This window comes from Ricinus communis, chromosome 2, assembly GCF_019578655.1.
Source record: "Ricinus communis isolate WT05 ecotype wild-type chromosome 2, ASM1957865v1, whole genome shotgun sequence".
NCBI classification, from domain to species: Eukaryota; Viridiplantae; Streptophyta; class Magnoliopsida; order Malpighiales; family Euphorbiaceae; genus Ricinus; species Ricinus communis.
In genome coordinates, this window is record NC_063257.1 from 20,658 (window position 1) to 33,780 (window position 13,123).

Genomic DNA, 13,123 nt, shown 5'->3' on the forward strand with positions numbered 1-13,123 from the left:
AGCCGCTGTACATACTACTCTATCCATTAGTTGGGCCAGCCTTACTTGAAGGGCCATTGCTATACACTTACCACCACTCGCTAAATTACACCATCTAAAGGATCCCTACCTTTATATATTTGACACATCTACTACAAAAACACGCTCAATTTTATTTTATTAACAAAATTTTTGTGATTTTCTCTTCAAAACATTTTATTTATACAATTTTTTCAACTGTATTCTATTAATATCGTTTTAGTATTTTTTTTTACAGTTAAATATATTTTTTATTTTTATTTCAATTGTATCTTTAACTGCATTTGGTATATTATAGTTTATATTTTTTTGAAACATATATTTTTATACCATTAAAATATAATAATTATTATAAAATCCATATAATATTATTCAATTAAAAAATATAAAATATAAAGATATACAATAAAAAAACATAAACAAAGAAAGACTCTTTTGACCGTAAATTTCTTTTTTTTTTTTTTTTTGCAAAAAAGGATGCACTATTAATCAGGATTAGGGCTCTAACCAAAGCATTGTGTTTTAAGTTTTGGCATAAATAAACCATATTGTTTGTGACATATGTAAAACTAACTGCGCCAAAGTATTTGTTTTTTTCCCTTGTAATTTTATTTTAAGCTTCGCAGAAAACAATTTATTTCTTAAAAATATATAAAATGGTTTTGAAGAAACATAGTTTTTAAAAAGTTTATTTATTTGTGTAGTATAATACGAAAAATCAACTTAAGAATTATTCTTTTGATGTTTGAAATTTTTAAGGAATATTTTATTTTCCTAATAAGAAATACTATTAAAAATATCAAATTTATGATTTTTTATTTAAAATCTAAAATTAAATATAAAAATTACATTAAAATAGGTATTATAAAAAAATCTTCAATGATTGGTAGGTGAAGGGATAATTATACCAATGGTCACTTTACACTAAGTTTCAATTTAGTCAATTTTTTTTTTCATTTTAGTTATTTAACTTTAAGTTGGGTAACAAATTAGTCACTTATCTAAAATCTAGTGATTTAATTCGTTACAATAATAAGTTGTCTAAAGCATTCAATATTATATTAACACGTGTTTTAAAAAATTGACAAGTCACTATCCTAGTCATTAAACCATTTAACCAAACTATTAAATTTATTTAAAATCAAACACAATTTTAGACTTCAAAAATCCTCTAGGTTTTGATAATAAATTTTGGTTGTAGTTTTTTTTTTTCATTTTCTTCTCTTTTTATTTATTTATTATTACAATAATATTTTCTTCTTTCAATTAATTATTTTTATCAATATATTATTTCCAAAAAAATAACAATAAATAAGAAAGAAAGGAAGTGAAAAATTAAAAATGGAAGAGTGTCTAACCATTAAATTAATAATATTTTTGTAATTGTTTGTATCTAAGCTATCATTTCCTTTATGTTTCTTACATGTTCACATGTTTATTTGAGGATGTACGATTAGTTCTTATTTGATGCAAAAACTTCAATATTAAACGAGTGTCTAACCACTAAATTAATTAAATCTGAATGTTAATTATAAAATAACGAGTATGTAGAACTTACATTATATGAGAGTATTTTTCCTAGTTTTCTACAATGCTAGTCCATTGAAATTGGTTTTTAAAAATTGAGATTGAATGCTTCGCTTCAAAGCTATAAAATTAGGAATTTCATTTTATATTATTAAAGATTCTATATTGTAGATTTAGGAGATTTTATTTTTTTTATGAGTAAATTATCATATTTTAAACACGTGGTCAATTTATTGCTCAACTTAAAGTTAAATGACTTTAATGAAACAAATAAAAGTTATGTGATAAAAATAAAATTTAGTATAAATTAAATGATCATTGGTATAATTATTCTAGCCGGTGATTGTATATAGTATATATTTGTTTAGCTTTGACATAAAGAAAGTCATAATTTTCTTGCAAAATTGATTAGTCTTTTCTTCTTTGTTTCCGTTTTAGAGCAGAAGATTATTTTTCATTGAGTAACTCTGTGAAGAAAATATGTTTGTTTTACAAAGGAAGCATAGAAATCGTGATTTTGTAGAATATCCCAGCAGCAGCAGTGCAAATATAGGTGGAAGGCACAAAAACCCTAATAGGTCAAACTGTAATTTCAACAGAAGAGAGAACTTTAGGTTCATCACATTCACATACAGTGTCAGATGAAGATGGATAGGTCTTAAAAGATTGCAGCAGAAATAAATTAGAAGATAGAAGGGCATAATAGTCAGAGGAAAAAGAAGAAGAAGAAAGAGGTGTAATTTGGAAAGAGCGAAACAAAAATTGCAGAAAATGGAGCGAATTTGGACCTGCAAAGCTGTTTATTTTAGCTAAAACAACAACTTCATGGGTGGGATTTTGGCAAAACAACAAAGCCTCAGGTCCCTTTCCTCATCAGACTTTCTCTCTCTTACTCTAAGGAAAACTAAAGTGGATTCATAAGAATAAGAAAGAAAGAAGCCATGATATGATAATACTAATTAAATCCTCATTTCTTTTTTCTCATAAACATACGCAAACAAAGAAACCCCCTCTATAAATAGGGCAAAGAGAGTGAAGTCTAAGCACTTCGGCTTCTTTGGGATTCTAAAAATTTTCCGAAAGCTGAAGTGGCCGGAGTGCGACCAAATTAAGCCCAGGTCTGTCCTCATCTCTTTCATCTTAAAGAAAAAAATATCTTTTCTTTTTATTTGTGCATATATCACAGCCTGCCTGCTTTCTTTTTTTAAAATAACCACAAAAATATTTATCCTATAAGTGTTTCACTCAAAGAGAATCTTCTTCTTCTTCTTCTTCTTTACCCTGGATTGGATGAACATGTCTTTACTCTTTCTCCACTTCTTCTTAATTTGGCAGTGCCCATCCCCCCTAGATCCATTTTCTCAATTTACAACCTACATGTTTCTTTTTCTTTCTTTTTTCGGATTTCTTTCCCTTTTCTTTTTCTTTCATTTCATGCCTGTTTCAAAACTTTCTTTAATTCTTTAGCTGATTTTCTTGCTTTTCAGTTCTTAATTTCTACCAATACATTTATACTGAGAAGGGAAAACAAGAAAAGAATTAGTAGAAACAAGAATTTGTTGTCTTAGAACCCTTTTTTTTAAAAAAAAATTTTACGTATGATCTTCAGTTCAGAGGTAGGTATTTTTCATGTTATATCTTTCAAGTCACCTCGAGCTGATCTATGAGTTAGACATGGATGGGTTTACGTAGACAAACATGTTGAAGAAGACAGACATAAAAGGAGAGACAAAGTCACAGGAAATGGGTCATGCGCCCATTATTAATACTAGATTTGCTGCCAAAATCTTGTCCGCCTTGTGCTAGATTCTGATCTGTTTCTTCTCATCAGATGATCATATGATTTGTACCCCCTTCTCATTCTTCTTATCCATTGACGTCTGTTGGCTCACATCTTTCCTTCTTTCTACGTCTCTTTTCAACTTAACTCATTCTTCACCATCTCCCTTCTTTCTTATTCTTTTTCTTTTTCTTTTTCTTTTTCTTTCTTTCATTCTCTCTCTCTCCCTCTCCCTCTTTCTCCTTGTTGATATTTTCAGAAAATATATCCTATTCCTGGGCTTTCTATATTCATCTTTATGCAGATCTGATCTCCTTTCATTTTCTTCTTATAATCATGACCTTGGAGATATTTCTGTAAACCCTAAACTCATTGCTATGGAAATAAAATAATAATAATAGTAATAATAATAATAAAGAAGAAGATGAAATAAAAACCAGCAAAAAAGAGAAAGAGAAAATAGCAGCTTCTACTTCATGTATAGATCTGCAGACAGACTCTCATTCAGCATATATAAATAATAGGTCAAATGAAACTTCCGCGAGCTGAAATTAACTAAGGCAAACAATAATTAATCAAGTCTGATATCTTCGTATTTTCTTTTTCTGCTAGAAATATAAATTATGCTCCTTATTGTTAATCTCTTTCAATTTTCTCCATCAAGTGATATATCTGAATATTTAGGGTTAAAATTAGTGAGTAAGTAAACGTAGTAGGGGCGCTGATGTGTGGATGCAGGTAGCGATGGGAAGAGGAAAGATCGAGATCAAGAGGATAGAGAACACGACGAATCGCCAAGTGACCTTCTGCAAGAGGAGAAATGGACTGTTGAAGAAAGCTTATGAGTTGTCAGTTCTTTGTGATGCTGAGGTTGCCCTCATCGTCTTCTCCAGTCGTGGCCGCCTCTATGAGTACTCCAACAACAAGTAATTATTTTTTTACCTGACCTGAGACTGAGAGTGCAAAAGTGAATGATGTATATATATATATTTAATTTAATTAACCAAATTGTTTGAATTATGTCATATATGCATACATTTTAATTTTTTTTATTTATTTTATATGTTACATATAAGCAAACTGAGGAGTTCTACTAGTTGTCGATCATAATTGCACTGTGTAGGTTTTCCATTTCTGGATAATTGGGAATGGGAAAAAGGTCGCAGTGCGGGTTTTTCAGTTTATAAAATTCACAGGCACAGTCTCCTGTTTTCCCTTTTTAGCCTTGGAATTGCTACATAATCCTTTTGTTTGTCCTTTACATTCAAACAAAAGTAAGGCATCCCATTCTTGTAGCAAATTCATCTCTGATGTTTACCTCTTTCGTTGTTTAATAGATCCCAGTTTCATGGGTCTTGTGGCTTCCATTTTCAGCTTTCAAACTTATTTCCCATTAGCCGAATCAAATCTACAGCCCTCACTTTTCCAATACTCCAGCACTGCCTTATGGTCCTTAATTTCTTTCTGTTCCTCTCCTTACCCTCAACTGATAGTCCAGTAAAGCCCAAAAGTACACCCTGCTTTCTGCTAGGGTTTCTCCATTTTAGTGTCAGCAACTCATCACCAATTGGATTTCATAGGAGATATGTTTCATTTTCAATGCTCTTTTGAGCTGCAGGATGCATGTTTTGACTTTCATCATGTACTTGTTCTTGTTGTTTTTTTTTCCTTCACTTCTTTTTTTTTTTTGTTGAATAGATTACTATTTCATATTATAATCGTTTATCTCTTCTTCTTCTTCTTCTTCTTCTTCTTCTTCTTCTTCTTCTTCTTCTTCTTCTTCTTCTTCTTCTTCTTCTTCTTTTTAATATAAAAAGGGTATTTTTGGTGTTCCCTTTTTCTTTTTCTTTTTCTACCAAAGTCAAGAAAAACATGACATAGAAAAGGGTGAACTCATCATCATGACAATATGCACTGTAATCATTTTTTTAATCTACAAATTAGAGAGGGTAACCACTAACCAAGTACTTAGACATAAGCTTTTATTTAGTTTATTAAACTTGCAATTTGTATATATAAATCATGAGTCCCCAAAAGAAAGAATTTTCACAAGTTATTTATAAATTGTATAATTTAAAATCTAATATTGCAATTTAATTATATTTCGGATTGCAGTATAAAATCAACAATTGAGAGATACAAGAAGGCCTGTTCGGACAGTTCAAATACTAGTTCCATCACAGAAATTAATGCCCAGGTAAATTATTGTTAGTATTTAGCTCTGAAAATGAAAAAGCATTTTACATTTTGTAGGTTAATTTTATAATTGAGTCAATAATCGATTAAACTCTGCTCAAATTCTTATTATAGCTATTGGGTTTATAAGTATTGGAAGTGGAAAGATAACTTTTGTCAACCATATCTGGCGGTGGCGATGATATTTCGTTTAGAAAATTGTCAAAATCTGATGGAATTATACATATATATAGGGAACAAAGATAAAAAATAAACTATAATGAGGACAGAAAATATCCAAAATGCAAATAGAGAAGAATATCTTAGAAAAAATATATATATATGTGAAAGGAATGGAACAACATTTATTGAGATAAAATTAGGACTAAGAAAGTAATATGGCAAAAAGGAAATACAATTATTTAATCTAGAGATTTTAAATCGAATCGGACCGAACTAAAATATTTAATATGACATTGAATCTTAATTTAGTATACAAATCTAGTTTCTCTATGAATAGCAAAAGACAACTTCTTAATTATGTGTTAACGAATATGATTAATGCATACCGAGTTATTAATTATTAGTTGTGACTAAGAAGCTTTTCCAATATTAATAATATGGGAATGGTGGCTTTGAATGAAGTATTATCAGCAAGAATCAGCAAAGCTCCGGCAACAAATTCAGATGCTACAGAATTCTAACAGGTAAACCACCACCTTTCTCCTTAATTACTATTAGATGTATACTGATGACACTCAGGACAAGACAAGAGAACCCTGAACTAATGCAGACTAATATAATATAATTAACCAAATTGTTCTCCCTCCTTTTACTTTTAATAACCTAAAAAATTGACGATCATAACACATATAAGCATAGCATATACGTAACTGATTACGCATGACTCTCTCTCAGCAAGGCCGGTGAGATGAGGTTATATATATTTGCGTCATTTGGAGAGCACCCTCTGATCTAGCAAATGCAAATTAATCGTGTACGTGATCATAATTATCGTATATGAGTTTGCTGTTTGCTTGTAGGCATCTAATGGGGGACTCCTTGAGTTCCTTGACTGTGAAGGAGCTAAAGCAGCTGGAAAATAGGCTCGAGCGAGGCATTACTAGAATCAGATCAAAGAAGGTAACGAGCTATTAGTGACTATATATATACTGATAATTTTAATTTGGTTAAAATGTGCCATGCAGCTCGATCATTTCTACTTAATTTTGTTACTTGCTTTCTTAGGTTTCATAATCAGCCATAAATATGGACCCGTTACTTTAATGTTGTTTGATTAATGATGAGTCAGGCTTGTATATATGAGGTATTAAATGTTGACCTTTCTGTTACTTATCTTTTGCAACAGCATGAATTGCTGCTGGCTGAAATTGAGTACTTGCAGAAAAGGGTGATTTCTCCATTGATTTATTTATATGTGTGTGTGTGTGTCTTCTGTGAACAGTATATATAATTAATGTAACTTCATATCATTTTTCAGGAGATTGAGCTGGAAAATGAAAGTGTCTGTCTGCGAACCAAGGTATTAATCCAAATACCCAGAATTAATAAAATATATACCACCACACCAGCTCACATTTGCGAAAGAAATAGTATTCATTAATAATAACTTGTTAAAAACTCCAGATAGCAGAAATCGAAAGACTTCAGCAAGCAAACATGGTGACTGGGGCGGAGCTGAATGCAATCCAGGCATTAACCTCTCGCAATTTCTTTGGTTCACATATGATTGAGGGTGGAGCTGCATATTCTCACCCTAGCGACAAGAAGATTCTCCATCTTGGGTACTCTCTTTTCCATTTCTTTTCTTATGCGTGCATACGTAGCAAAACCATATCCGAATGAGTTACTCACTTCTGTCAATTTTTAATAAAACGAAAAAACTACCTGTATGTTTATTACTTTAGTAGTATAATAACATGAAACTTTAGTTCTTAAAGAAAGATCTTATTTAACCTTACCTGAATATGTATATTACAGATGTGTACACCAATAATCTTTATGGACATGAACTTATTGCACTAATTCGTGCATGCAGGTAAACTTAGTTGGAGAAGACATTGAGCAAGGTGAAGGTGAAGGTGAAGGTGATGCGCATCCGCTAATTATGTAATTTCACAAAATAAAGATACCAAAACTTTACTGTTATAAGTATGTGTGCCAGCTCCCTGTTACATGGCCAATGGAACTGGTTTGTGTTCTTTATTTAGTTAAAAACATTTGCATGGATATTTTGTCTGTATTTGGATTATGCAGTAATTATTATTACTAATAAAAAAAGAACTATAACTAGCTTAATCACCGACTCACTGTTCAAGACCAGTGATTATGCTAGTTAGTTTTATTAATTGTCAGTTCAATTAATTTGTGTATCAATAAAAGGTGAATATTATATTTCTATCTTTGGAGTCATTTTCTCTTATAGCTAAGCAGTCAGTCATTTTAAAAGTAAAAAGACAGAGTTAGTCAACCACCTCTAAATCTAATCTATTAGTATTACTATTGTCTATTAGACTGGCGCATGCAATGGGCTGGACATCACTGCTAACTCGGCCACAATTGAAGAAGCCTTCGGACTTCATCACTACAATACCAATCCCCAAAACAAAAACAAATAAATTTTGACGAAGGGATGCGGCGTCCGACATCCAGCCAGGGAGCATGTTTAACGTTTATATGGTTTTCTTGTCTGATAATTTCCCCTTACTGTAAATCAAATCAGTTGATGCTCTAGAAACTCAAATCCGACAGTGCCAAATGGGCACTTAACGTACCCTTCCTTCTACGCCAGAAATAATAATAAATAAAGTTACCAACTTCCAACAGCTTAAAAGACTGAACCAAAGCAAACCCATACATTGCTTTCTTAAGCCAACAATACATACATGATTTAAGTCGTCTTATCCATACATAAGATATCTCAATCCTTACCAGTAAAAGAAACTTGATAAAAGAAAAGAGACTCCAAACCAAACAATATACTTAGACAACTTTCACCTTAGTTAGCAAAAAAAAAGAAACATCATAGAATGTTGCACCGACTTTCAGCCTGCCTCCGGAGTTCCTGCGTCTCCTTTTGAGCTCTTTCTAAGTTCTCTCTAAGCTGGCGGATTTCATCATTTGACTTCATTTGAGCTAATTGTGCTTTCTCTTCTGCTTTTAATCGGGCAGCTTGCTCCTCCGCCAACTGCTGCTCAAGCCTGTTTGTTGTCTCTCTAAGTTTTAACTCAACCTACAGCCAAACAGGGAATTCCAATCTTGAATGATATCTATCGCAACGGGATACAAATGAAGCTTTTGGCATGAGTACCATGAAATTAGTTTCCATACTGCCAGTGAATCAAGATGATAAAGGGAAGGGAAGAAAACAAAAGTACCCTTGCAATCCCATATTTGCAATTGTATCCTCAGTTCAGAATTGGAAAACTTTAACTATACAAGCTGATGATAATTTCATATAATGCATAAAACATGAAGAAGTATTCCTGTCAAATAGATACTTTAAGTTAAGGGCATCAGTTTGGTGATTTCTCAACTGATATTACACAAGAGAAAGAGGATAAATAGCCAAGAATAAACCCATTGCAACCAAAAATTGATAAATAGAGATTGAAAGGCAAAACAAGCCCATATTACAATAAATAAAATAATTCGAGGGGAAATATTTGACTCAAGCTATTTAGAGGATAAAGCCATTCGCATAAAGTCAAGACATTATAAGAGAAGGTAGAAATGGCTGAATTTATAAGATATAAACAAAATAGTAAAAGGACATATATAGCCTAGAAAGTCAAAAGTAAAGATTCATTGAGCATGAAAGCATCAACTAATATCACATGCGCGGATCTACCTATGCTGGAAAATTGTTAAAGACTTAAATGTAATATATACATGGTTAACATTTCTAACAATTCCTTGGCATCTGTATGTCTAGACACTAGGGAGATAAGATATACAAAAAGATGAACACTAATTGAGCATTGGCATGAGAATACATGTAGTCTATAAGTGATATCTATAATATCCCAAATAGATGTTTTAAGAAGAAACTATCAAGCTCCAAATCAAAGTTTAAGCTGTAAGCCATGTCGCATAAAAAGAGCAATGGTAGTGATATAAAGTACTATCCTACTGCAATTTATTCATCTTTCTAGACAATACATGTTGGGAGTTGCAGTTGAATAAGATTCTGCACAATCTGGTTTGTTTCAGTTTCTGAATTGAAGAGCCTAACCTGGGACTCAAAATAGAAGTTAATGGTTTCTAAAAGAATAAACTAAGGAGGGTGTATTTAATTAAGACTTTTAAAGACTTTTATAGGCTTTTTTTAAATGAATTACTTTTAAAGAGTTGATGAATTTTTAATAACTTTTAGAGCTCATAATTTTATGAATACTAGCTTACTTTAAAAACTTTATAAAAGTTGTAATTGAATACCCCCTAAATTTTATAGACTTTTTAAAACTCTTTAAAAGTCAATATTGAATACCTTATGACTTATACAAACTCTTTTGAAGTTACTATTGAATACACCATGACTTTTAAACAATATAAAAGTCTTTAAAAGTTTAAATTGAATACACCCTCCTAAGTCAATTTTACTGGGGCACATCATGTCAGACAATAAAATTTGCTACCTTGCTTCAGGTAACAATATATTAAAAATCCTCAAATTTCCAGACACAAACAGAAGCACACATGAAAAATCTCTAAGAATAAGGGACAGATGGAATACCATCTCAGTTATTCGTTTCAATTGTTCCTCATATGACCTATGCATCTGCTCCTTCAGCTCCAATATTTCCCCTTTAGAATAACCTTTCAAGGAATCAACCTCTTCTTGTTGATCACGGAGTTTTATCGCCCCTTTCTGCCAAATCAAATGTCAACATCATGAAAAAAAACATTTTACTCGGAAGTTCGATAAGATTGGCATATACTATAGATGTACTTGCCTTCAACTCAACAAATAACTCATCTGTGTATGGTTGTCCACCATTCTCTGCTATGACCAGATTTACAAGGGAGAGAAGCTGATGAACCTGTTCAGCTCTCTTAAATTCATCTTTTGTCTTGTTGTCAAAAAGCACGAGCCGGTTCTTGCAAAGAGTGAGAATTTCCTGTGAAAGAACTGATTGTGAATTGTTCTGTGTTAACAGTAATGAGATTAAGTTTAAACACGCTAATACGTTAGCTAATCATACAAACTAGGTGGGCACTCATTTTAGAGATCTCCTATCCAATCAAAAAACTGTCTCCAACTTAAATCATAAGACAGTATCTGTTGAGTTTAGAAGTAACCCTTTTCTAATTGCAAGATTAACTAAGTTGATAAGTTCGAAATAGTTAGATTTGCCAATAGCCCAGCATTCAAATTGCAGGAGTCATAGAGATCAGAAACCTCTTTCTACTCGAGAATATCGATAATCACCAAGAACGACAACTACAAGCAAAAAGAACTAAAGGGCCATAAAGCTGCAGCACGTAGAAAATTTTTTCTGCTCCATAAAAAGTTTTAGCAAAATTTCACCTAAAATGAGAACCAGAATACAAATACCATGTCAAAGAACGAAATGAAAAGGAGAAGAAGACAATCCCTGAAGACTTTTGATAACAAAATGCAAATTACAAAAGTTTACTAGCAAATACCAATATTCCTAGTATTTTTAATTTATACTTTTCAAAACATCAATGGGTTCTTCATCATGCAAAGACTTATTCATAAGTTGTCAATGCCCTTAACACATCTCTAATGTTTAAACCAAATTTTTATTTATCATTTTCAACCATTCAAATCACGTCACTATCTAGAGAGGAAGAGAAAGAAATATATCCAAACTTTTACCTCTAACTGACTGATAAGTTATACATACAGCTAACACCTATATCAAAGTGCAGCATACAGAAGAAAGAACATTCTTAATGTGAATTTAAATAGCTTATTCTGCGGATCAGGTATTAAATCTCAAAAAATGATTGAAAGAAAAAAAAAAGGAAAAAACTTGGCAATCACAATGTGGTGCTATAGTTCAAAAGTAACCTGTAGAGGCTGAGGACATTCACGACCTAGATAATCCTCTAACGTTTCATCATTATCTTCAAGTTCATCTCCTCCAGTAAATACTACAATCATGTAATCAAATATCTTACTTCCAAACAGAGTCTGTAAGCTACGAAGCGCAGCTTCTTCTTCTTGTGAAAAACGTGTTCTAACTGAGAAGACTACAAGGACTGCATGGATCCCATCCTTTGCCATATTAATACATTTGACAATTTCTTTGCCAACAAACTCAGATTCAGCAGAAAAGTCAAAGAGTCCTGCATGTATCACATTAATAATGAAGATGAAAGGCAAGCCACGAACAAGTAGGTTAACAACATAAAACCAAGTTATCTAGTTTATACCAGGAGTATCAACGACATTGATAACTTGACCATCTGTAATAACAGTTTGCTGCAATTCACAAGTACTGGTAACACCAGATGAGCTAGCCCTTGATTTGAAGGCCTTCCTTCCAAGAAGGCTGTTGCCAGTTGCACTTTTGCCATTGCCTGTACGGCCAACTAAAACCACAGTGCGAACCCCATTGGATGGTGAAGTAAGCTCCCAATCATCATCTATTGCACTTCCACCCATAATGCCAGATCAGACTACCTGCAAAGAAAGCATAACATGTTTCGACACTTGTCGGAAAAAGACATTGAATTTTGCAAATAAAAAAGCAGCAAAAAAAAATCATGCTGCTGGCAACGAACAGCCAAGAAAGAAGTCTTGCATTTGATAAGAAAGACAATGAAATTTGACTGAGCTACACCCTTACGAGTCCAAAGCAGTTGAAACCTATCCTTGGAATGCAGAAGAGGCATTTATCTGAATATAAATAAAAGGGATTCATGGGGAGATTGAAGCACAAAAGAAGTAGCAAAAAGAGCTTCAAAGCATTGCATAGAAGATATATGTGGGGTTGGTGGGCACAGTGTATTTTGAACAGTAAAACAAATCTAGTCTCAAAGCACAAGGATCCTATATAGATCATGCCTAGGAATTGGGATTAAGGAGGCTACTTAATAATTATCATCATAATCCTGGTTATTGAAAAAGAAAATTATAAAATATAAAGAAGTCGACCAAAACCAGTCTAACAAATCACATAATATCTCACAGGCGCTCGAGCTGCATCTAGTTTCAAATAATTTAAAAAGAAAACCAAACTGTACTCTGAGAATTTCTATTTCTTTTTAAAGAAGAAGGATAGTAGTAGTAGAAGTAGTAGTTGGTAATTTTTCTGGAAACGAAAGGGAATTGATAAAGAGAAGCGAACAGTAGTCTTGGATGAGAAAGCAATAAATTAAAGAAATCGGATTCTTACTTTGGGTGCTGAGACCTGAGCTTTGCTTTATTGGTTTGTGAGAGAGACACGGAAGAAAGAGAGGTTCACTTCAATTAAAATGCTTGTTGAGGAGGATAATCCGGATTTGATCTTGTGCGGTCACTACTTTACAAATTCTCCTATTACCCTATTATATTATGAGCTATTTTAGTTTTTTTTTTTTTTTTTGAAATTGAGTCTGGCTTAAATAGTAACAAAATTAAAAATCTCA

The 13,123-nt window shown here is 32.2% G+C and overlaps 2 protein-coding genes across 3 annotated transcripts; one reads left to right on the plus strand and one right to left on the minus strand.

Moving 5' to 3' along the window:
- Positions 1-2,502: 2,502 nt before the first annotated feature.
- On the plus strand, positions 2,503-7,869 carry LOC8269985 (agamous-like MADS-box protein AGL11). Of its 2 annotated transcripts, none has more exons than XM_015716909.2 (9): positions 2,503-2,663; positions 4,064-4,251; positions 5,441-5,522; positions 6,146-6,207; positions 6,544-6,643; positions 6,870-6,911; positions 7,002-7,043; positions 7,148-7,305; positions 7,560-7,869. In XM_015716909.2, exons 2-9 carry the CDS (start codon positions 4,070-4,072, stop codon positions 7,561-7,563), a joined length of 672 nt encoding a protein of 223 aa, XP_015572395.1. In that variant the 5' UTR covers positions 2,503-2,663; positions 4,064-4,069; the 3' UTR covers positions 7,564-7,869. The 2 variants fall into 2 exon arrangements, with proteins under 2 accessions (XP_015572395.1, XP_015572387.1); XM_015716901.2 differs by lacking the exon at positions 2,503-2,663 and adding an exon at positions 2,788-3,161.
- A 488-nt stretch (positions 7,870-8,357) lies between these two features.
- On the minus strand, positions 8,358-13,029 carry LOC8269984 (immune-associated nucleotide-binding protein 9). Its single transcript, XM_015719625.3, has 6 exons — positions 12,892-13,029; positions 11,927-12,176; positions 11,562-11,839; positions 10,477-10,641; positions 10,257-10,391; positions 8,358-8,753 (listed from the first exon to the last, which is right to left on the minus strand). Exons 2-6 carry the CDS (start codon positions 12,156-12,158, stop codon positions 8,544-8,546), a joined length of 1,020 nt encoding a protein of 339 aa, XP_015575111.1. The 5' UTR covers positions 12,159-12,176; positions 12,892-13,029; the 3' UTR covers positions 8,358-8,543.
- Between the last annotated feature and the right edge of the window lie 94 nt (positions 13,030-13,123).

Bases quoted from the DNA above. Each gene is read 5' to 3' on its own strand.
- LOC8269985 (XM_015716901.2), top strand. The intron at 5,523-6,145 runs GTAAATTATTGT...CTTTGAATGAAG, and splicing joins TCACAGAAATTAATGCCCAG to TATTATCAGCAAGAATCAGC. The intron at 6,644-6,869 runs GTAACGAGCTAT...CTTTTGCAACAG, and splicing joins CTAGAATCAGATCAAAGAAG to CATGAATTGCTGCTGGCTGA.
- LOC8269984 (XM_015719625.3), bottom strand. From the start codon at position 12,158: ATGGGTGGAAGTGCAATAGATGATGATTGGGAGCTTACTTCACCATCC. The intron at 11,840-11,926 runs GTATAAACTAGA...TGATACATGCAG, and splicing joins CAATGTCGTTGATACTCCTG to GACTCTTTGACTTTTCTGCT. The intron at 10,642-11,561 runs GTTACTTTTGAA...GTTCTTTCACAG, and splicing joins AATGTCCTCAGCCTCTACAG to GAAATTCTCACTCTTTGCAA.